Here is a 24,287-nt window from a genome sequence, read left to right as displayed (position 1 = left end):
CCATTTGACTCCTGGACAACACCAGATATAGAGATCTACAACCTCTCTTCAGAAACTTGTTCTGATATTCAACTACTGTCATGATATTTTAAAAAAATTAAATACTAATTGGATGTAACTGTAATTGGGTTTTCCCAGGTTCCAGCTTATCACTGAGTGCCTCTGAGAAAAGTATCTCTGTCTTTCTTGTATCCTCTAATTATGTTGTTGTAGGCAACAATAAAGTCTCAGCTGTCTCATCTCCAGGCTGAAGAGGCACAGTTCTCTCAGACTCTCTGTGTACATCATTTTCTCCAGCTCCCTGACCATTTTTCTTGCTCTCTACTAGAATTGCTCCAGTACTTCAGGATCTTTCTTGTACCAAAAACATACATACATAGCACTGCAGGTGTGGCCTTACAGGTGCCAAATAGAGAGGAAGGATAATTCCCACAATTTGCTGGCTACTCTCTATTACAGACACAGCCCAAGATGCAGTTGGCTGCCTCTGCTGCAAGGGCACTGTGGTGGCTCATATTCATCTTGTCCAGCAGGATGTATGGATCCTTTTCTGGGGAGCCCCTTCCCAGAGAGCCACCCTTCAGCATTTCATCTTGCATGGAGTTACTCTGTGTCAGATGTGGGATTCCACTTATTCTTACAGGACTCCACGCAATTCTCATCAGCTTGTTTCTGACTGCTCCCCCCCCAGTTTGGCATCATCCACCAACTTGGGGAAAGTAGAAGATTTGTTTTCCTTGTTGGCGATGCTGCTTCATGTGCTGTCTGTGCTGTGTTCTCTGCATCACAAAACCACAGATGGTTTGGGTTGGGAAGTACATTTAACAATCACTTAGTCCAACCCCCCCTGCTGGGGGCAGAGGCACCTCCATCCTGGCCTTTAACGCTTCCAGTGGCAGGGGATCTACAGCTTCTCTGGGCACCCTGTTCCAGTGCCTCACCACCTGCATTGTAAAAAATATGCTCCCTCTGTCCAATCCAAGTCAACTCCCTCTTAGTTTAATGTCTTTGCCCCTTGTCCTGACACTAAAGACCTCTGTAAAAAGTTTCTCTCTGTCTTTCTTATATGCTTGCTTTATATATTCACAGGGTACTATAGGGTGTCCCTGGAGCCTTCTCTTTTCCAGGCTGAAAAAGTTCCACCTGCGTATGAGGAAGAACCGTGGAGGTGACCATCCACTGGAACAGATTGCCCAGAGAAGTTGTAGAGTCTCTCTCAAGAGAGGGGTATGGGGATATTGAAGAACTGTCTAGGTGCAATCCTGTGCCATGTGCTTTAGGATGACCCTGCTTGAGCAGGGAGGTTGACATAGATGACCCACCATGGTCTGTTCCAACATGACCCATTCTGGCTGAATGGTCCGGCCAGACCAAATCTCTTTGCCTGTCTTTACAGGCGATCTGTTCACGTCTGTCCTTAAGGTCCCGTTCCAATAGGTCTCTGCTTGTGTCGTGCTGGGTCCCCAGCGCTGGGTGCAGTGCTCCAGCTGGCGTCCCACGAGTGGGACACGAGTGGGGCAGACGTCTTCCTGGGCCGTCTGGCCGTGCTGCTTTCTGTGCAGCCCAGGACGCCGCTATGGAGCGGCAGGAAGCGGCCCCGGGCGGCTGTCGCCGGCCGCGGGGCCCGTTGCCGGGGTGAGGGACAGCGGCTGCTGCCGCGGGCCCGCCGCGCTCCGCGGGCGAGCGAGGGCTGTGCTGTGCTGTGCCGCCCGGCCTCCCGTCAGCCGCGGCGCTGCCCTGGTTACGGCCCGGGCTGGGCGCGCCGGGGCCGGGGCTCTCCGCGGGCCGGGGCCGGGGCTCTCCGCGGGCCGGGGCCGGGGGCTCTCCGCGGGCCGGGGCCGGGGCCCTCCGCCTCCCAGCGGGAGGGAGCTCCGAGCGGGGCTGTGACAGCCCTCGAGCCCCCGCGGTCAGCACGCAGCCGGCGGTGGAGGGCGGCCCCAGTGGTCCGGCTCTGCCGCGGGGCCGTTCGCAGCCGCAGGATGGAGAGCGCCGGGGCCCGCCGTGCCTCTGGAGGAAGCCGCAATCCTGACGTTGTCTGCGAAAAACACTTGTTTAAAGGCAAACTGCCAGAGCCCCTCTTTCAGCTGGCATGCAGTCACCACCTCTGTGCTTTCCCTGTGAATCTCAATGAATTATGCGTCTGGAACGCAGCCACTGCTCAGGTAAAGCTAGAATAGAGCCTTTTGTAGGCTGCTACTTTAAACTAAGCCATAAATAAAATATTTGAGATAGAAATGTTAGGTTTCACTTTAATGCTGGAAAGATACTAGCATTTGTTATGGACTTTGTTATTGTGATAAGAATAAAATAAGCTGTTGTGGTGGGTTGGCCCTGGCTGGCATCTAAAGCCTCACTCAGTCTCCTGCTCACTCCTTCCCAGCAGGGTAGGGGAGAACATAGGATGCACAAAAGTGAGAAGTCACAGGTAGAGACAAAGGTAGTTTAATGAGTGATGGGAAGAAAAAGAAAAAAGCTATATGAAGGCAGTCACCACCTCCTACTAGCAGACCAATCCCAGTACAGGCTTTGAGCAACAGCCGCCTTAGAATCAATCTCCCAGGCCCTCAACACCTTCTTGCATGCAATACCCCAGTTTTATTGCTGGGCACAATATCACATGGTAGGGAATGTCCCTTTGCCAGTTCAGCAAATTGAAAAATTAGTTCTAGCTGTGTCCCCTCCCATCCTCTTGTGGATCTTCAGCCTATTATTGGGATGGGGAAACTGAGAAAAAGTAGGAAAAAAGAGAAGTGCCTTGATGCTGTGCAAAGAGTAGTTGGCAACAGCCAAAACATTGCTGTGTTATCATCACTATTTTTGTCACAAAATCCAAAGCACTGTGCCATGCAGCCAAACCCATCCCAGCCAAACCCAGTACAGCTACATTGTAAATAAAAATTAGTTATCATTGTGTTGATTTCATGTACATTATCCATTTTTAGTTTTGTATTAGTCATAATCTTTGTTTGAAGTGATTCATTTAACTCTTCTTTATCTACATTTGTCAGCCATTATATTTGTCGGGGCATCATTACTCAATTTCTGCAGTGTCATTTGGAAGTAAAATCGATCCACTTCTTGTCTGCTCTGCCTCACATGAACGTGTGATAGTGTGGAATCTTGATGAATGTACACAGAAAGTGCAAGAAGGTACAGTATTGTTTATATAATTTATATATCATGTATATAAACAAAGAAGTGATTCAAAAGCAATCATTCACCACCACTGACTCAGACCAATGTCCAGCCAGTTTCTGAGCAGCAGCCACCTTGGAAGGCCACCCCCAACACCTCCTTTTCTCCCATTGCTCCTTCTATAACAAGATCGTTATTTCTGAGAAGCACACCTCAGCCACTCAGATTCAGCAGCACGAACAGCCACATTAATGCTTTATTTCTCTGTCGCTCTTCTTCGGCAATGCCGACTTGAACCAGGCCGGTAGCGCAGCCTGTCCTGTCATTGTACCTTCTTTGGAGATGCTGCGTTCAGCGGCGATGCTGAGCTGCGTCGGGAGCTGGCCGAGGTGCTGTGCGGGAGCGAGCGCCTGCTGGCAACCTCGGGGCAAACACAGAGAAACAGTGCAGAGGCAGTGACGTTCTGCCATTGTGGAGTAAAATGGACAGAAGAAAAGTTAGTCATAGCAGTACTGCATAATTAAATATGCAACGCCAAAATACTACCTTTTCTGGAATACTTGTGGAACCAGTATTTTGCATCTTGGTTTGCCTCTCCTTCTGTCTCTGGAACACTGTTTTCATGTGTGTGTGAGAGAGAGACCAATGCAAGTATCTGATTTGGGAGAAGAGTGCATGAGTGAAAGCATTGTGGTGACATAACACACAGAGAACAGGAGTTTTAGTATCCTGACCACCGTCTTGGTTTGGAGCTTCAACCAATGAAATTAGATTCTAGGGAGCAGTGCTAACCTCTCTGCAAACTTAAATTAATTGATTCATTGGAAAGTAGAAGAACGATGAAAGGAAAAAAAAAAAAAGGGCAAAATCCCCAGAATCATGATTCACTGGATTCCCAGTGGCAGTCTGTCCCCCTTTGGTGTCAACATTTAAAGTTGCATGGTATTGCCCCACACTACTAAAAGTTTCCTCCTTGTTACCTATAGTTAGAGATTTGCTGATGACTTAATGTGAGGGAGTTTGCTTGTACTCTGTTCCACTTTGAATTTACATATATATATATACATATATATAAATATATATACTATGAAAACTAATGTTGTAAAGAAAAGTTTAACAAAATCAGTGATTTTTATAAAAAAAGGTCAGTATTAAATTTTAATCTGTGTAAGAGTAACATAGAGAATCAAAGGATGCTTCAGGAACTGGGAATAAAATAGGACTATGAATTTGGAGGAAATAAAACTGGAAAATAGGAATAGAAAGTAGCAGACAGAAAAAGAGTATGTGTAGTTTTGATACAAAGACATCTGACATCCAGATTGTCTGCTGCTGGATTTTTTCATTTTCTCTCCATCTACAGGCTCTTCAGCAGATGCTGTAAAGTCTTTGTCTCCCCAGACTGTCCTCTGCACGTTCTTGGCATGTTTTCTCGTACTATTTCTTATAAACTGTGTCAAAGTAGTTAAGGAATTCTTTGTCGGATCTTGACCTGTTAATCAATTGTAAAAAGACTCCGCATCATCTAAGATGAAAGCCTGAAAGGACACCTGTTATTGTGTTTGTATTCTAGCTAATTTGTTCTCTATGAAACCCTAGAATATCCAAACTGTCATCACATTAAAGGCAGCATTATAAAATAGGGATCTGCAGAAACCAGTCTGCTTGAACCAGTGAGATGACCAGAATGAAATAATGAAGATAGGAGTGAAACATGACCTATTCTCAGAGCTAGTCTTATCTGACTCTGTAATGATATTTAGTCTTGTACTTCCTCTTTCAGTTTTTTCCCACAGAAAAATTAAAACCAGAGGAGGAAAATTCTCCTTACTTGTTGGCTGAGTGGCTGGCATATTCTCCCAGAAGAAGTATTTTTCAAAGCCCTGTTATGCTGTGCTTCAGTTAGGATTTCTTTCCTCCAAAGTGAATATGGCACTAGTGGGCACATCACCCTACTCCAAAAACCCTTTCCCTGGCAATCTTCAATGGAAGCATGAAAACATGATTTAATGGCAATTATTAATATCTCAAAGAGCACCAGATCATGTCTAGGTGACAGGGCAGATGGAGGAATTCTGGTGCTGCTTAGTTCTATACTTTTCTTTCTAATACCCTGGTGTAATTAAACAGTGTGTTTGTCTGTACATCTTCCTAACAGAAACTGGGACAGCTCTGTGGTTAGTAACTGCTATGCAAAACTTCTAAGGATCTCACTGCACCAGATTTTTGTATTTCATTGAGTCTCATTAACAATACAATTGCTGCAGGGTTTACACCTCGAGGAATTGTTATAGGAACTCTTTTGGGAATGGTGCTTCATGTAAGATTTAGCCCAGATGATCAACAAGTGGCAGTATGTGCTGGAAATCAGATCTACGTGTTAAGTGCAAAGGTGAGATACCATACTTTGTAGCCATGGTACTGATAATTCTTTTACTTATTTGCTTTCAAATAAAATCATGATACAGAAATGTTAGTCAAATGAAGCAAAAACATTCATTTTGTGTCATAAAATAAGTAGAATTGATTCTTGATAATGCATCATATATCAGATAGAAGACTAGGTTTAAGGAATTGAAATGAAATAGTACCTCAATAACTTAGAAGTAGAAAATATTCTTAGGTCATTGAAAATTATTCCTATATCATTCAGTCTGAAGAAGCAAATGTAATGTGTAGTGGCTTTGCCAGCAGGATGTATACAGGGCTTCAGTTTCAATCAGAAAAATCTTACTGAATTTTACTTTGAAAACAAATCTGACAATGATTAGCAACAGTTGTTGATTATTAAAACACTTATTAGTCAATTTTATGTTGAAGTCTATTCTGTTTAATCACAGAATGAAGCTATACTAGCTGAATTGGACGCCCACTTGGCTCCGGTAACTGCTGCTGAATTTTGCACATGGGAGAAAAATATGCTCGTATCAGTGTCAGAAGACAGAACCTTTAAGGCAAGGAAACTGTAGAGATGAACTTAAAAAAGAATAGTGAATATGTGAAGTAGTCTTATTTATTCCCCATTAAATATGTTTTGAAGATTAAATAAAGAACATCTTTGACTTTACGGAGATAAGGACATTGTTCTTAGAATTTCTTGGGAAATTGTAGTAAAAATTAATAACTCTTTTTTAAAAGAACAATGCAGGTTTTGTATATTCAAATCTTTCCATGGTTAAGTATTAATTTCAGTGATTATTATCATCTGGAAAATAGAAATAAAATATTTTGATCAGTTTGGCTGCAACTGAAGTGTTTCAGATATGCTGAACTGAAGGAAAACATTTCCCTTTGAGTCTGCTGACATTGATCTGAATTTTACCTTTTGGGAATATTGGATTGGGTTATTGTATGCAATGCACCCCTCCCCTCTTTTCTTTTCCATGTATACCTTTTCATAAATTTAGCTAAAATCACTGAGAGGTCAACCTAAGCAAAGATGATACTTTGTGTATCCATATCATGTGACTTCCACCCTTTTCACCAGGGATGCTTATCATAGCTGGAAACAGGTGCTGAAAAAAATTCTTTCCTAAGAACATCCCTTTCAGTGGCTGCATTTCTCTGTTTTCACCACGTGATGGCTGTTAAAAGTTGTATTTTCTGTAGGCATCTAAGTAGGTACCTATCTTTATATTTTCTTTATATCTTTTTTTTTTTTTTTTTAATCTAAAGGTGTGGGACTATTCTACCAGCCAGTTAATATATCAGTCAGGAATAATAACAGGTAAGTTTTCTATTTTTAAATGTATTTTTTCACAGCAAAAACCTCCTATCTCTAAACAATAATCTATGATTATTATAGAAGTTTTAGGTTGATTTAGTGAAAATAATTCTAGTGGACTAGGTAGCAGTAAACATATTATCCTTTAAAGCCAACAGTAAATATTTTTTCCTTAAAGTCTGCTTCTCAGTGGATAGTTTTAGTGTACTTTCATAAACAAGTCTGAAAACCATGCCACAGCAGCTTGGGTGACAGGTGCAGGAAAGCCCTGCCATGGCAGCTTGGGTGACAGGAAGCTCAGAGACCTGCAAACAGAAAGCCCTCAGCAGCACAAAGGCCAAGGCACACAAAGCACTGTGCAGCCAATAGAGTGCAGTAAGGGCTTTACCCGCCTGTCTTTATGAATAGGAAGATGCAATTTTTAATCATATATTTTAATTAAGTATCTGATTTGTGTCTACTCTAGAAATGCTTTTATCTTTCTTTTTTGAGCAGCATTTCCTTTGCTAAGTCTGCTAATTGATGAAGAAAGCAAACAGATTATCACTGGATGTGCTGAGGGACAGGTAAGGATTGTCCATTAAACTCAGTCTCTGTGTCAAGAGTCAACTATTATTAATGTTTCTGTCTATAAAGAAGGTTCACAAACTACCTAAGTGTTTTGAACTGCTAAAAGAGTTATTTTAGTAAGCACAATTCAGTGTTTTGAGTGCAAACCATAAATGGTACATAAGACCTCTATTACAAAACAGAAACTTTTTCCTGAAAACCAGGAAAATTTTTAAGAGCACAATCAGTGATTATGTAAGAAGAGTACACTGAGAGGCGATAAATATATCTGTTAAAAAAAACCAAAATAGGTGAAAAACAGGATTCTCCTATTTTGGTCAAAAAAAAAAAAAAAAAAAAAAAAGAAATGCATGACAATAAATGGAAGAGGCTATGATTTCAGCATTTTGGAATTCTAATTAAAATGTGGTAAATGTGAATATCCATTTCACCTCTTCCTTAATAGTAAGAATATATTTACGTGATATTTTCCAGCTGTTTTTCTTCAGTGTTACTATTTAGTAATTCTGAAGAAAATTAAAGCTTTAACTATAGTGGTGTCTAAAATGAGAAAAGTATAAATGAAATCCATGTACATGACCCAGTGAGCAATTACATGCATGTTACCTGTGATTTTTAATTGTGGCAAATAGTCTATAAGGAGCTTTTTTCAAACACATAACCTGTGGGAATTAGTTGTGCAGTTCAAACTGATCATTGCTGCTTTTGCTGCTTTTGAATACATTTCCTTTAATTATCTTTAATAATCTTAGAAATACATATAATTGAAGTTCTTGTCCAAGGTGAGATGCCATACAGTAAAGTTCACTAATTACCTCCACGGTTTTAAATGTTAGATCTTTAGTTTGTATTCATGTAAGCTTTATATTTAGTGTCAAAATGTTATTGCAATTGCTTTTTCTTTTTCTTGCAGCTTTGGATCTTCAGTTTAATCAGTGATCATAATTACCGTTGCATAGCACATATCGACTTAAAGAAAGAACAAGAGAAATTCTGTAATAAAATGTGGAAATCTGGCAAAGAAATAGGTAGCACAGTGTTCCTAGAATGCTGTTGATGGTATAGTGTAGTTGTTACTGGCTACTGAGTGTGTGCTTTTTATACCATGATAATTTATTGTAAGTGATAGACTTATGAGTCTTAGACTGTGGCATGGAATTCTTTCTGAAGCTGATACGTAGTTGGGTATTGGTGTATCTGGAAGGAGTTACTCACCTATGTATATAATAAATTCTTGGCCAATGCATTTGTTCATAAGACATTGCATCATGTGCACTATTATGTTTTTTATTGAATTAACTGTCCAAGGCTTCAGAGACAACAGAATCACTGCCTAAAAATTAGTCTAAATGGAGTACCATTTCTCAGTTACCTTTGAAGTTTCTAGGAATCTCTTTATTTTTTTGTTTTTTCTTAGATATTTTTTAATCCATACCAGTGCCTTCATGAAACGATATTTTTATGACTGTGATATTTCTAGTGGTATAACATGGAGTACATATGAGTTTTTAAAGACTGCCCTGGTAACCCCAGCAGGGTGATTCTCTGATACCACACTGGTTTGATAGTTCTCTTGTTCTGCCTCGGGATCACCATGAGCAGGTGACAGCCTTGGTACAACAGGAGGTCACCCTCTCCCTGGTGTGGTGCCATGTAAATGTCCATCCCCTCAGCACTGCTGTGGCTTTCTTAGGGAAAGGGAAATCTCATTTGCCTCGCTTCCTCTGTTTCTGGATCAATGACTGTTGTGTTCTTTCCTGCCTAGTGGTCCTGCTTCCATAATCCTAAAGCCCTAACCTAAGGAGAAAGACTGCTACATTTCTTGTTATTATTTAAAATCTGTGGATCTCACTTTCATGTTTGAAAGAGAGTGATGTAATGTCTGTGCCTAATGCTGAATTTAATGCTAATAATTCTTAAGTGTGAATTACACATGCAGAATGGATTGGAGACTCCTTGGGAACAGGGAATTGAGGTGGATTTTCATCTTGCTTTTGGATTATGTTGTAACTTTAGTGTCCAGGGAATTTTCAGGCTAGTGGAAAGATACCCATCATGTTTAAGGATTGTTGGAATATGGCTTTCGGTGTCACTTCTTGAGGTGAAAACCCCTAAAATCTGCAAACTCCTTTTCAGTCCATAAGTAGACTCTTTGGATTTTGTCTCTAGGTATTTGAAAAAACCCACATAATAACAAGGAAAGCTGGCTCTTAGGATTTATCTGTCTTTTGAAATAGAAGTTTCTTGAGTGTGGTCTTAGTTTTTCATCACTGCTACAAATTCTCTCTTGAATCCTATTTCCCTTGTTTCTTAGTTTTTTGATAGCTGGTATTGTTGACTTTCTTAGGTGATGGGCAAAATAATTCCAAGCTTTGCAAAACAGACAATAAAACGAGACCAGAAGGATCAGTGGAAACATCATTGCCTATCCTCTTAATTGAACATTGTGACTTTTTTGTATGTTTCCATAATGAAGAAAACACGTAAGTCCTTTTAAATACCACCTAGTATTTAGCTTGAATTTATTTCTAGGAGCTCCTATTGGTTCTTGAATTATTTTCACTGCAACTTACTATTTTTTGAAAAATGCAATAGAAAAATCAAATAATGTTTTTAGTGATCTGCAAGTTTTGGTGGCCCACACTTGGGAGGATAATGTACACAAGCTGATACAAAGTTAAAACTGGTTTTTATTCTGAAAAAATAATTTTATGAAAATGTCATTGAGAATATACTTTAGCATCTACTGAAACCAGATGATGAGGGAAGATGAGTTAAAATGTAATTAATAAATCAAACTTATTTTGAGTTTTCTGTCCTAAAAATGTTTGCTGCAGCCACTGTGTGACTGTGTCAGTATGCCTTCCAAATTTAAATAATTTCTGAACTACATAACCTGCTCCAGTCAAACTTCTGTCACGACTCTTTCAGAACATGATGCTTTTACCCCTTCCCATGGAATTGGTTAGCCAGGTAGAATTACCCTTATATTGCATTTCTTTCCTGAAGAAAAGTTGAAACATATTATCAGGTACCTGGAGATCTGTTCAGCATACTCCCACAGGAAGTCTCAAAGAACAACCTGTTTGTGTTGTAATTTATGACTGTCACTTGGATAAATTTCTCAGCCACACCATGTTTTAGAAAACTTGTCCAAACTTTTGCTCTGTGGGGGGTTATTCAGACAGAACTGATTAATCTCTGGTTAGATATACAAACAACTTTTGATAAACAAAGAAGAAAAATATCCAGCAGTGTTGGATGATTTTGATTGTCTCTACGTCAAATTTAAGTACTCATTAATGGTTATTTTCATGATGCCTGCATATTTAGAAGTACCACCATTGAGAGGAAGGAAGTGGTGATTTTTAAGATGCACATCTCATACTTTAATGCAGTGACAGCACTTGAAGGCCAGATGATGAATTATTACAGTCTGTCTTATTGCTTGTGTAATATCACTCTCAAATTTTCATAACTTTGTCTTCATCACAACTATAGGTTTGATTTGAACTTTTAAAGATGACACGTTTTCTGCTGATAAAGAACCCGCCCTGTCCCTAGTGAGGTTGCTCTAGGAACTGACTCATTCAATTTTACTTCTAGTCTGAATTACTCTCTTTTCATATACAGGCTTTTAGTATGTTTTTTACTCTGATAGTCCAGTGCTAGCCACTATCAAGTTCTCTCCTTGGACAGCAAATTACAGCTCATTAACAAGTTACCTCTGCACTTCTGGATAAAACAGTTTGCCCCTTGTATAAGGCATGTTTTGTGTAATGTTTTTAGCATTTGCTCTTGAAATTTTCTGAGACTCAATGTCATTTATTTTTCAGTCCCCTTTTGGGACATGGTTGCCTGAAATGGATACACAGTAATACATTATTTGAAATAATTTTCTGAATTGAGATAACATCACTTTCCCATACCCACATGTTACTGCTTCACATTGTACATCTAAGGTCTATTTGTTCTTTCAGCTCTCACATTGCAGTTGAAGGTTTTGTTCTGCTTATAAACAACCATGGCCATTAAATTCTTACTATTAATTCAGTTCCGTTATCTTTTGGGTTGACAGTTTTGTATTTAAAAATATTTTTTTCTATTTATTTTTTAAATAGAGTGTGTTGGTTTCAGCAGCTGGTTCAGATTTGCCTGAACAATTGAGAAATCCCTGATATACTGCTTTTCCTGCCTGCAGTGAAAAGCAACAATGAAACATTTTTGGAACACTGATGTCCAAAATTGGGCATCTCACACTTTCCTAAGCTTTTTGACATTGAGCAATCTCATCACAACGGGTTTTATTATTGTAAAGTGGGAGTGAGGTAAACTTCCTGGATATATCACTTTATGTTGTTCATAATAACTTGATAGTGACACTTCTTTATGAATAATTCAAAGAATTTGCAAATTAAATCAGTCTGTTACAGCCGTAATGAATGTAGTGCAAGCCACAAATAAAACTATTCGTATCAAGTAAAAGTATCAAAAACCAAAACTGAAACTTGTCTATTCCAGTCTGCTTCTTAACATATTTGACTGTATATATTTGGAGAGGTTTTTCTGGTTGGCTTTTTTTGTTTGTTTGTTTTGTTTTGTTTTTAATAAAAATAGTACTAAGCCACTGTGGTGAGTTTTTTCATACCAAGTTACAGCTTCCTATTTTTCCATATCCTTACTTCAACTCCTGTGGTCTGGTTTTACAAATAAAACTGATAAGTCTACTGACTCCTATTTGGAAAATTTATTAAAATGTTGATGTCAATTTTTATTTATTGGGGCATCAAAACAGTTTTAGTTTTTTGAGAATGACAACTGTTATTTTGTTGCAATTATCTTATGCTTGATAATATATTTCTTCTGTTAGGGTGTTGACTGAAATTGTAACCAGTTGGTTTACTTTGTGGTGCTTGCAGAAGCTGGATTTCATTACCTGACTGCAATAGTGCTGCCAGTAAACACAGGCTGAGACACACATTCCAGACTTGCCTGGGGGTTTTCCCCCTTAGTTTGTGCTGGCTTTTCTCTTGTACTTTATGTAAAAACATACATTGAATTTCACTGCTTTTTGCGTGTTCATATAAGAGTGGCAAAAGTAAACTATGAGTGGATTTGCCTCTTGGTTTGAATTTTCTCTTTGTATGTGCAGTGCTTTTACAGGATCTCCCATCTCTTACAAACCACAGTGATTTTTGAAGAAAAGTATTTCCTGTGCAGTTTTAGATGTGCTACGAAGCACATACATGAAATCAAGGATTGCATTCTGCTCTTAGTTTTAAAAATTTCACCAGTTTTGCTTGAAACTTTGAACTACAGATTTGAAAAAAAAAAAAGTTTTAAATTTAATGTATTTTTTTTGTGTGTGTCTGCTTTATTATTGTTGTACTGGGACTGGGTAACGAGTATTAAAAAACCCAATTGCTGTTTGTTGTATGGTAACAAGAAAAGCTTCTTCATCCTACTAAGAGGTATTTTTTCTCCTTGTTTTAATAGATATTCTTCCCTGAATACTAGCTATTTTTGGATAGGAACCTCTACTGGCTTGTTAATAATTAATTTGGCAAACTTTGAATTAGAAGCTTTTTTATCTTACAGAGGTATGTTTATAAGCTAGCTGATTACACCATAGCGTGATTGCTTTTGTTATTTGACATAAATAGTGTAAGAATTAGGTTGTGAAATAGCATAATACAATAGAAATCAAATTTTTCCTAATAGTTTTTTTCCTAATAGTTTTTGTATGTTTTCCTGGACCTAGTGACTTTTCTCAGAAGACATATTGGCACTAGATCTGTGCAGTGGCTAGCAATGAATTTTTATTCAATTTTGCACGTCATGAATATTAAATACAAGGAATGTTACTGTACTCCATTATAATTTGAGGGTAAGCTAGAAGTATGTACTTTGAAGAGAGTGGATTAGGGTCATGTCAAATTAGTATGAGTAATTTTTTTGTGTGTGTCTTAGAGATGATAGGTTTTTTCTTTGGAAATGCAGATATTATTTTATAGCACGATGTTCTTGTTGGTAAAGATTACAGTGACCTCAGCATTCGGATTGCCCGATCATGTGCCTTAACAAGGAAGGCAGCTAATCAAAAGGTGAGTATGCAATAAACATTGCTTTAATAATTTTACCAGCTCCAGTTATTTTCAATAAATATTAATTAGACATTTTGCTGACAGATTAATGTACAGATTTGCTTTATTTAATGTGAATTACACAGAAATGTCTTTGAAGAGGGCTGATTCTTCATTATGGAATCTGCTAGTTTGAAGCTCTCACAGCTCATATACAGTCTAAAGTGATTAATAAGAAAAAGGTGAATTTTTACAGTGTTCAGGGTGTACCTTGAATGTCTAGAATGACCATTGGAGAAGCAGAGGAAATCTTTTAGGGAAAAAAAAGATATAAATATTGTTATACCTTGTTTCTCAAACAAATGTTAGGGTGCATTAGTTCTGAATTCTTCTAAAGGATCTGTCAAAACTATATGGGTTTTGAGAAAATTTCTGTTGAAAGTCCCTAAAAATTATATTAATAAAATGGACAGTATTCTTGTCTGTATACTCCACTTTTGATGTTGTAGTTTTCCTACAGATGTAAGCTCAATCTAGGCTAGATATTTAACATTGAAGTCCTAGGCTTTAGAGAACAATTTTGTTTAAATTCCGTACTTAGCATGTTCTTATCATGTTGCTGAAGCCAATCTTTCTTCCATGTGTATTTCTTTTCTCTCAACTCTTTCTGCAAAACTGTCTCTAGTGTTGGAGGTGTTGGAATTTCTGTCACTGTTATGTATGTAAGTTTTTTAAAACACGTTTAAGCAACATAGGTGTATTTTTGAAGGATAGCTTTAATCATTTTTACAACTTAATGCTCCTCAGGACTAAATCCATGGATATTTTTGACTAATTTTTACAAATTTCAGAAATTGATTTCATTATTCATTATAAATGTGTTATTGTTTTGTACTTAAATTATGAAGTAAATGGAGTGTTAATTTATGGTATAATTGCTGCAGGTTTTGTGTTTGATCACCTCGATGTTTGAAGATATGATTGCTGTGTTGGAAGTTAACCTTGCTGCATTGGTGAGAACTCAGCACAGTGATTTTGTCCCATGTGGAAATGAGAAAAGTCTGTCAGTTTTTGCCAGGTACAGAATTAAATTTTTTCCTCCATGTTGGATTATGGATTTGTTTATCTGGCACTAAAGTGTGTCATATGGTTTTCTGCAGTACTATTTGTTGACGTGGTTTGATTTTACTTCTTTTCCTATCCTGCTTTAGTTGTATAGAGAGGGAGCAATCACAGAATCACAGAATGGTTGAGTTTGGAAGGACCTCTTCAGGTCATCCATCTTGTCCAACCACCCTGCTCAAGCAGAGCCACTTGGAGTTGTTTGCCCACCACAATGTCCAAACAACTTTTGAATATCTCCATGAAGGGAGAAGCCACAACCTCTCTGGGCAGCCTGTGCCAATGCTCAGTAGAACGTGTTTGCTAGTGTTCAGAGAGAACCTCCTGTGTTTCAGGTTATGTGCATGGCCTCTTGTCCTGGCACTGGGCACTGGGCACAGAGCCTGGCTCTGGAGTCTGCCTTACAGCCTATGCTGCTGCATAGGCTTGTTCCTCCTCTGCTGCAGGACTTTGCTTTCACCTTGTTGAACTTCTCAAGGTTGCTGTCTGCCCGTTTATCCAGACAGTAAATGTCTCCCTGGATGACAACACAACCTTCTGCTCTTTAAGACACTCCTCTCAGTTTTGAGTCATCAGCAAACATGGTGAGGGTACACTCTGCTCCCTCATCCAGTTTATTAATGCAAATGTTTAATGAAATTATAGTCATGGAATTATGTGGAATGGTGTTATAATCTCTGGGTTACTCCACTAGCTCCTGCTTTCCAACTAGACTTTGAGCCACTGATCATCACAGTCTGGGCCTGGTTTTTCATCTGGTTTCCAATCCACCTCACTGTGTGCTCATCCAGACCATAGTTCGTCAGCTTCTCTGTGAGGTTCTTATGGGAGACAGTGTGGAAAGTCATAGTGAGATCCAAGTAGACAATATCCACTGCTCTTCTCTCATCTGCCAAACCACTCATTTTATCACAGAAGTTTATCAAATTGATCAAGCATGACTTCCCCATGGTGAATCCCTTCTGGTTATTACTTTCTTGTCCTTTATGTCCCTATAAATGATTTATGAGAAAATGCTGGCATCTTGAAGATGACAAAACCCCTGCAATATACCCTGAAGTGCAGATTTCAGTGCTTATAATAAAATCATCAGTTAATATGCACAAAACTGGGATCTAACATATAAAAGCTATGGTCTGTGAATCGAGTCAGGGCCAAGGCTTGTCTGTGCTGATGAGTATCTGAGCTGATAACTAATCCACTATGCCTAACTTGTTTTCATTAAAATCTCATTGCTACTGCACATGTATACACACATATGCAGACAAATAACTAAAAAGGAGTTTTGGCACCTTTTCTAATCTGACATTTTTGTCCATTGCGTTGGTCAATTTTTTGTGCTTGGTTTTATAACTTAGGTGTACTTTATTGGCAAATTCTCCATTGTGTAAAGGTTTAAAGAAAAACATGAAAGGACCTTCTAGTAAAATACCTGGTAAGTATAAACCAATCCTGAAATAAATTAATAAAGTTATATTTTGAATAACAGTAACAGACTTCCAGCTGTCTTGTGCCTAATACAATCCGTGCGTTAATTTTTTAAAAAATATGTATTGCATTATATTTTTACTTCAATAGGAAGAATTTTACATTTCTATTAGTATTTCATATCATACATGTTATCATTCATGTAATTCATATCATGTATGATAATTTCATATCATACATGTACATAATTCATGTAATTGTAGTTGAAAATTATGGTTATAAGTAGTTTTCTTCTTTTAAAACCCACTGTCTGAGAACTTTCTGTGGATTTTAAAAGTGTTAGAGTGTAGAATTCACATTTTCATAAGTCATTCTTTTTCCATAGCATGTTGTAAATTTTTGTGTATAATTTGTCATTTCTTTCTTAACTTTGGTTATTAAATATACCAAAGAGATGTTCTGATATATTTTATTGTTCTGAATAATCTTTTGCCAATTCTGGATGTTTAGGAAGTTAATTTTTGCCTCAATATTCTACTTCTTAAAAAAAGAGAAGATCTGACTTCCAATTGCCATTGAAGTGCTTGTAGCTTTTTTTGGTTAGAAAAAATAAAGTCCAAAAAATATTAAAAAAAATGTTTTCATCATCACCAATTGCACTTATTGTGCCCATTAGAATGTCAAAGGTTATATCTCCAGGGGTTTATGGTATCTTCAGAACACATCTACATCATTTTAGCTAGAATTCCAGGCTGCCTTGGACACCCATCACTCACAACTGTGCTGCCTTTGTTGACATCTCATGATCAGATCGAAAAGTGCTGTAATGAAATCCTTTGGTCCCTGAAGGCATGTGGTACTGGGAGCTTCTCAGGAAGGACCTTTTTGTGCCTCATTGCTGCATAGAGAAAGGATAGTTAGTGACATTTGAAGGGACTTCTACCCTCAGCATAGGTAAATGTGTCCCAATGCATCTGAGTTTTTTCCCTGGGAATATCAACCAGATACAACATTTATTTGTAGACGCTTCCAATGTCTATTTGTTTAGTTTGTTTCTGCTGATATGAAATACTCGTATTCAGTTTGGAGCTGAGGGGTGCCCCCCGGGTTTCCTAGTACAGCACTGGGCGTGCAGACATTACCCATGACTTGAGCTGTGTAGGAACACAGATACGTATAAGTTCCCACCAGTCAGCTTGTTAGTGATCTTTAGATGCATTCCTTATTTCCTTATTCCAAATATAGGGTGTGAATACATTATGACTAATGCATACAAAGTCTAAGCAGAGGCAGTTAGAAAACACATTTGTGAACGAATGGTGAAAAAGTGATTCAGAACAGTATTCTTGCTACTTCAAAGTTTAAAGAGGTTCCTCCTCATTCATATTATTGGAGGAAGGTTGTAATACAATGTAACAGTTCATATTTCTTTCCTTTTCTCACAAATCGTAATTTTAGAGTGATTGGTCATAAACGTGTTTTATAATATAAGGAAGCATCAAATATTTATATTGTGCAAGCCTGTCTACCTTAACTGTAAAAATATAATATCAAAAAACCATTTTAATGTAAATTAAATTATTTTGCTACAGGAGTGAAGGGCACAATGAAAGATAAACCAGTGGTTTTCCATAATAAAATTAAGTCATCAGGATATACAGCAGCACCACGGTGAGTAGAAATATTACTATTTTCCCTTCTTTATTGATGTGTGATATTTTTTCACATAACATAACTATGTGGTCTCATGACTTTGAAATTAACCACCTGTGAAAAACAGTTATGATGTTATCAAAGAAAAGAATTAAAAAAAAATATTGTAAACCAAAATTTTCACAGCTTCTGGTTATTGGTCAACTTCTTTTTGAAATCCATATTAAGTGTCCTGATTCTTTCATCTGAATAGACTCTTGTTTCTTCAGCTTGCAGAAAGAATTGTCTGGGAACTTTATTTTTATGGATTCTGACCTTCAGAATGCACTTTTCAACAAATGACTCATAGAAATGAAGGTGCAAACTCAGGCATAAGAATATTAGACATTTATATTGTCATCAAAGTCTACATTCTGTTGTCTACTGACATTACCCATAGATGTAAATAGTAAGAAAGAAGTAGGATTGCTTTTGTTTGAAACGATCTGTTTCTCCCATGCAATGTGTAATGTTTCATATAAGAGAGTCTGTTTTCTCTCTCATAGAATGACCATGTTTTCTCCAAATACTAACCTGAAAAAAAAAGAGGTATCAAAGTGGAAGACCAGTTGTAAATGGTAGGTAATCTAACAACTCCGTTAGAGGAGGAACAAATTAAAACAAGGGTTATTACAGTTCTATTGAAAATATGGTTTGTCTCTGCTTCTCTCATTGGAACTTTTTAGTAAGGGTTGTCAACAGAACTAAAAGGCTTTGTAAATTTGATATAAAATTTATCACTGCAGCAAGTGATTTGGTTTATCAGACTTTGAATTAAATTGGAGTGCTTCATATAAAAGAAAATATGCATATCTATTTTCCTAGATTTTTGTTGGTAGGAAGAAAGGTGCTAAATATGGTTGGAAGCTAAGCCCCAACACATTCTTAAGCTGCAGTTCTAGTCAAAAAAATAACTGGATGTGGCACAGGGAGAAGTGATTTCAGATCATGTCCCTCATTCACCCCTAAAATATTGTTACTTTAAGTTGATGCAAACTTACTCCAATGGATTTAAACAGAGTATGTGTAATAGTACAAGTTGACCAGTGCAATCTTTATCACTGGTCACAAAGAGCAAATGTTTTTCTAAAGCTGGCATATTCATGTTAATTTGTGTGGAATGTTAAATGGGGATATTGCACACATTTTTTCTCTTCACTATTATTAAAGTATTTGCTTTATGTAATACAAACATGAAGGTAAAGAATGATTGATGCCATCATTTCTCTCATTTTAAAAGAGCTGTTAAAGTGTTAAGAAACCCACTTAATAGCTCAAGACTAAGTTTTTGTAAACCTTGCACCCATAGGAACCCTTACATGAGTACTTCAGATAATTTCAACTTTGGTTTAGCACTGTTTTATATCAGTTAAGCTACTTAGTATTTTAAGTTTTGTGGGGGTTTTTTAGTTAAATTGTTTTTTCTAGTTAATATTGAATTTTTTCACAAGGTCTTTGTAAACAAGGTAGAGTTTACATTCTTTAAATACTTTTGTTAGCTATGTGACTTAAGAAACTTAATTTTTTTGCAAGACTGTTAATTTTTGATCTCATGAATTCACAACTCTCAGTGATAGGAGTAGTTTAAATATGACAATTTAAAATTAATTTGGCTCTTACCTTGGATTTGATCTATTTTTTCCAGCAAATATTTATATAAAGATGTTTAGAATAGTTCCTAAAGCACATTTATTTCATAACTGAAATGAAGATGTACTGGTTTCTTTCCTTTTTCCTTCTTTGAAGTAAAAATAAAGAATATCCATTGGAAAGTTATCCTCCAATCAAATATGAGAAAGAGATATCTCTTACTTGTAAACCGACCCCAGTTTTTTGTATTCAATATTCTGGTAAGTACAGGCTTTATAAAAAATGCAGTTGTGTCAGTGTGCAGAAACAAATCCAAATTTGTGTGGCATAGTTTCTAAAAATTGTGGATTTAATGTGGATAAATTCACAGAAAACTTTCTGGTAATATCACATACTGTTTTGTCACAATTTTTTCTTGCAAAACCATGCAAGCTGTTACTACATATGCAAAAGGATTCTATTTCTGACTTTATGTCTTATTTCCTTTTGAGTTTAACTTTCCCACTACTACTTGAAAATTAAGAGTTCTTTCACTAAGGAATTTATTTTCTGGCGTATTTACTTAGAGTCATTAGGGTGTATTAAAAACTGACGTTTTGTTTCAAAATACTCAGAATACTCCTATTTCTTACATAAATATTATTCAATTTTTATAAATTAAAATATTAAAAAGGAAATTTTTCTGTGTGATCCAAAGAGAGGCATTTTTCTTAACTGCTTTGGATAAATGACTCTTGCGATTGGTTTAGTCAGTTCCTATGTAAATATGATTAAGCAGAAAGCACTTCCTAGATTAGCAATCAAGCATTCTACCTGGTATATAATTATGTCAATGTACACCCTGCAAGCCAAAATATTTTCAAAATATTTTAAAAATTAAATCTTTGTAAGTATTTTGAGGACAAGAACAACTTTCACTGTCAGGAAATAAAAGCAATTAGATGCAATCAGTAACTTTGTTAAAATATATTCCAGCCATCTCTCTGTTCTGCTAGTACATTTTAAGTATAAACTGTTTTTCAGTTTGAGGAAGAAACATCTTTCTCTCTTTTTCTCTTTGTCTCTTGCACATCCATGCATGCACACACAGGCTTAAATAATCACAGTTTAGCAAAAATTTCAGAGGGTTCTTTGTTTGAGTTAAAAAATGTTGTTATTTAGAGAATATGTCAGGACAAGAAATGAATTGCCTACAAAATCATAACAAATTCTGCAACACTAATTTGTGATGTTCATACAAAATCTGTGTTAAACATAGTATATGAATATCTGGTTTTTGTTCTGTTTTAGTGACATACGTGTTTTTTATGATTAAAGAAGCAGCATATTGGCTTCTTTTTGCTTTCAAATGTAAATCATTAGATGCTCTTCTTTATAGGGGATGGAGAGCTGCTGGCTTGTGGCCTGGCTGACAAAACTGTGCTGATATTCAATTCCAATCTCACTGATGTGCATAATGTTTTTTCAGGTAAATTTATGAGTTATATTATTGAAGATATAGCATATGATTGAATTTGATCTAAATTGGCACAGATTCCACTCACATCACCTTGAGAACAAGAGAGAGGGAGTACTGATGATTCAAGATGTAAAATTTATTTTTCTGATTGCTTAATTTTGTCCTAGAATTAAACAGACTACCAGGTGTTCCCATTTCTCAATTTTTTGTGAGGTAAGAAGCAATCTATGATGATATATATTGAAATCTTCATCATGATTTATATTACAATATTAAAGAGAAACAATAAAGGCAATATATTGCAATAATAAGGCATGTATATATTGTAGTAGTATATTCTTATAGTTTATTAGCCAGAAATTGGTTGTGATGACTTGGCAAAAGATGTGTTTGCTTTGCAACTCCAGACTTCTAAAGAATAACCATCTAAAAAAAAAGGGACTGTTCCTATGAAGAAATCCACAACTACAAAAGTGTATGTATGTGTAAACATGTAGACTTTTAAATGAATCTTAAACACCAGATTATGTCTAAATTTCTATAGGAACAATCTGTTAAATTTTTAATAACAGTAAATGTTATGACTTTAAATCAGTCCTGCTAAATGAATTTTCTGTGAGAGCTCATAATGGAAAATGAATGGTTTTTACTAGCTGACCGTAACAAGTATTAAAACCGGACTACTTACAGATATTTTAGAGAATTATTTCTAAGTAAATAACTCTGACAACTGATTTGTGAAAACAGTTTTCTTTTTGAGTAATTTTCATTATATTTAGTGGAAGAAGCTCTGACATTAAGGAGGCAACATTACTGATATTCTCCTTCTTGTGTGAGGAAATTGATGCAAATATGCCATGTGGACAGAGTAGTGGCGTCTTTTTCTTCTACAATAGCAAGTTCTTAAGTTTTTCACTGATTTATTTGATTGATACCTTTAATCCTTTGTGTCTTTTTTTTAATGATGCACAAGTCTGAAAAATAATGTAAACCACATTCTATTGTGCATGTAGTTCTTTGCAAAAGCAACATAAATGTTGAACTGCCAGATAAAGTAGTGCAAGGGAGTAGGAACTGCAAACCATTAGTTGCCTGCTTGTTTCATTCACATTGTTTTTCTGTGCAGTTCAGATTACCACGTAATCACCTGCTTACCTTCTACTTTTGACGCTCGTGTTTTAGATGTGTCATAATATATGTGTTTTCATGAAAAACCATGATGCATTATTATTACTCAGAGCTGCAATCAATGGCAATGTAAAATTTTCTCTTCTTCAAGAAATGAAAATTGTATCTATTCCGCTAAAAAATTTCAATTTCAAGGCAGCATTAGCATCTGAATATTGCTGGTTATCAAAAGTCATGGTTTTATAAGGCAGCATCAGAGGAGTGGTATAACAACAGTTTTGCTGTAAGCCTAATTTATTCAGTCTTGTTTCCTGAAGGGTTCAGTTACAGTTTTAAGTAGTTCTGCATTCTTCTTCAGTGGTGGCTCTTCAGGTGTCTGTGTCCTGTAGTGAAGTGCAGGTAATGTTGAACAGCTGTAAAGAGTTACAGCCAGCATGGCCTTTTTGAAGAAGTCTTTTCACAAAACCAGCTGCTATTCTCAATTTGCTCCAGGACTGGGGAACCCTGAGTAATTCCTGTTTTGAATCTTACTGGGCTCTTTCAAGCCAGCTGGCATCTCCTTCAGTGTGCTTTGGGACTGAGGGGCCTGGAGTGCAGAGATTCTTAAGCTTTTTGTGTGGCTCTTCCAATTTTCCAAACCTCAGATTTTCCTAAAGTTTCTCAGGTTCCTTACTACTTTGGAAAACTGTTTTGTATATTCTGTTGTGGTTTTCTTTTTTTTGGTTTGTTTATTTGATTGGTTTTGTGGTTTGGTTTTTAGAAAATCGAAGCCTTTAAATAAAGCTTTGTGTTGTGAACAAAACAAGAATAATACTCACATGTGTATTTATGCAGTACCTGTGCAGTTTTCTGGTGAAAATTTTGCAGCTGTTTGGTAACTGGGAATGAAAATATCTCATTTATAAGAGTTTTTGTAGACATATGTCTACCAAATGAAATATCTCAATTGCTGAGATAAATTTAATAGCCCTCCTGTAATTTAAAGCAAACTATTTTTTAATATAAAACTTCAGTTGACTAAAGATAAAATGTGCACAAGAGGGCAGCATAAGAACTTTGAATGTTTTAAGGCTAGATGAAATTTGTCAGACTTTATCTCACAAATTGCAATAACATGCATCAAAGTTTTTAAAATTTGATTGACGTTATTTTTTGATCTTTTTGATCAGCTTCAATATAATGTTATATCACATTAATATTTTAGCTTTTGAATATTGTTTCTGGCTTTTAAAGTTCTTTCTTTGTAAGTTTACATTCTTGTTTTTAACAAGCCATTGAAGTGGCATACTCATTTTTTTTTGACAAAAATAGCTAGCTCACTAATAAAAGGTTAATAAATAAAATAAAGTATTTCAACTATTTTCAATCTCTTAAGGGATTTCCAGATCATGTTTGATATAAAATTTCATTATAATATAATACTCAAAATCTTTTTTCAATACTGAATCTTTGCTTAAGTTTAATTTCAAGCATATTTCTTGAAAGTGCTCTTCCAATAACTTTGAAAAGTTAAAGTTGGAATTATCTTTGTCTGTTTATTAATGAGAGATATTTTTCTGTGTTTTTTGGTGGAAGAAAATTTCAATAGCTGGTTTACTGTTACCAGTTGTAATCCAACCATTTGAAACCTGTACTTAGAATGTATTTTAATATTGTGCATAATTGTATTAAAACAATACAATTAACTCCAGAGAAATTAATGAATGCAAGAAATAAGCTTTATGATATTTCCATTAATATTTTTATTAGGTCATGATGGTGCAGTTAACTCTGTTGGCTGGAGTCATGACAAGAAGTGGTTAGTTTCTGCATCAGAAGACCGAACTTTAAGGGTCTGGTCAGTCTGCAATAAGGAGCCTGCCCTAATTCTGGTAATTGGAAGCTTCCATTGGTTTGGACACAGAGAACACTGTTTTGCACTTTCATCTACTTCCATTTTAAAAGCTCTGTAGAAAGAACCAATTTCTAGAACTACTGAATGGTGACTCCAGCTGATATAACAATCTGGGTGATCTCCATCGAATTCAAATTAGGTTTTCCTCATGATAATTTAGGAAAAGAAAAAATCAAGCTTGTTAAGTAAAACCTAGTGGGCATGTCTGGAAATTTTGGTTTTATTGGCTGGTCTGTACATTTTATTTTCATTGGCTCAGCTCTGCTTGGCTTTAGTTTACTCCCCAATTCAAAAAGAAGTTCTAAGTATGAAGATAGATTGTACCAGATTCAATTGACTACAGATACAATTAAATTTACTTCCAGCTAATTTAAGCAGAATGAAATCTTTATTTTGAGAGTAATAGATGTCAAAAATAGGAAGGGCCACTACATAGTAGTTTAACCTCCTGGCCTATGATCA

At 36.5% G+C, this 24,287-nt stretch overlaps 1 protein-coding gene across 1 annotated transcript in view; it reads left to right on the top strand.

Moving 5' to 3' along the window:
* Positions 1–1,979: 1,979 nt before the first annotated feature.
* WDR27 (WD repeat domain 27) overlaps positions 1,980–24,287 on the top strand; it is a gene marked incomplete at its 5' end in the record, with an annotated part of 93,192 nt that continues 70,884 nt past the window's right edge. Inside the window, 17 exons of the mRNA XM_082276738.1 lie at positions 1,980–2,162; positions 3,009–3,150; positions 5,403–5,527; positions 5,976–6,089; positions 6,811–6,862; positions 7,355–7,425; positions 8,343–8,457; positions 9,777–9,912; positions 12,926–13,029; positions 13,466–13,533; positions 14,457–14,590; positions 15,993–16,069; positions 17,655–17,733; positions 18,261–18,332; positions 19,501–19,604; positions 20,723–20,812; positions 23,681–23,802. Coding sequence (XP_082132864.1) covers positions 1,980–2,162; positions 3,009–3,150; positions 5,403–5,527; positions 5,976–6,089; positions 6,811–6,862; positions 7,355–7,425; positions 8,343–8,457; positions 9,777–9,912; positions 12,926–13,029; positions 13,466–13,533; positions 14,457–14,590; positions 15,993–16,069; positions 17,655–17,733; positions 18,261–18,332; positions 19,501–19,604; positions 20,723–20,812; positions 23,681–23,802 — 1,788 coding nt within the window. The remainder of the gene's footprint in view (positions 2,163–3,008; positions 3,151–5,402; positions 5,528–5,975; positions 6,090–6,810; positions 6,863–7,354; positions 7,426–8,342; positions 8,458–9,776; positions 9,913–12,925; positions 13,030–13,465; positions 13,534–14,456; positions 14,591–15,992; positions 16,070–17,654; positions 17,734–18,260; positions 18,333–19,500; positions 19,605–20,722; positions 20,813–23,680; positions 23,803–24,287) is intronic.

Source organism: Coloeus monedula, assembly GCF_965178545.1.
Source record: "Coloeus monedula genome assembly, chromosome: 2".
Classification (NCBI taxonomy): Eukaryota; Metazoa; Chordata; class Aves; order Passeriformes; family Corvidae; genus Coloeus; species Coloeus monedula.
Note: the sequence above shows the minus strand (reverse complement) of the source record. Positions and strands in the feature narration are given on the sequence as shown.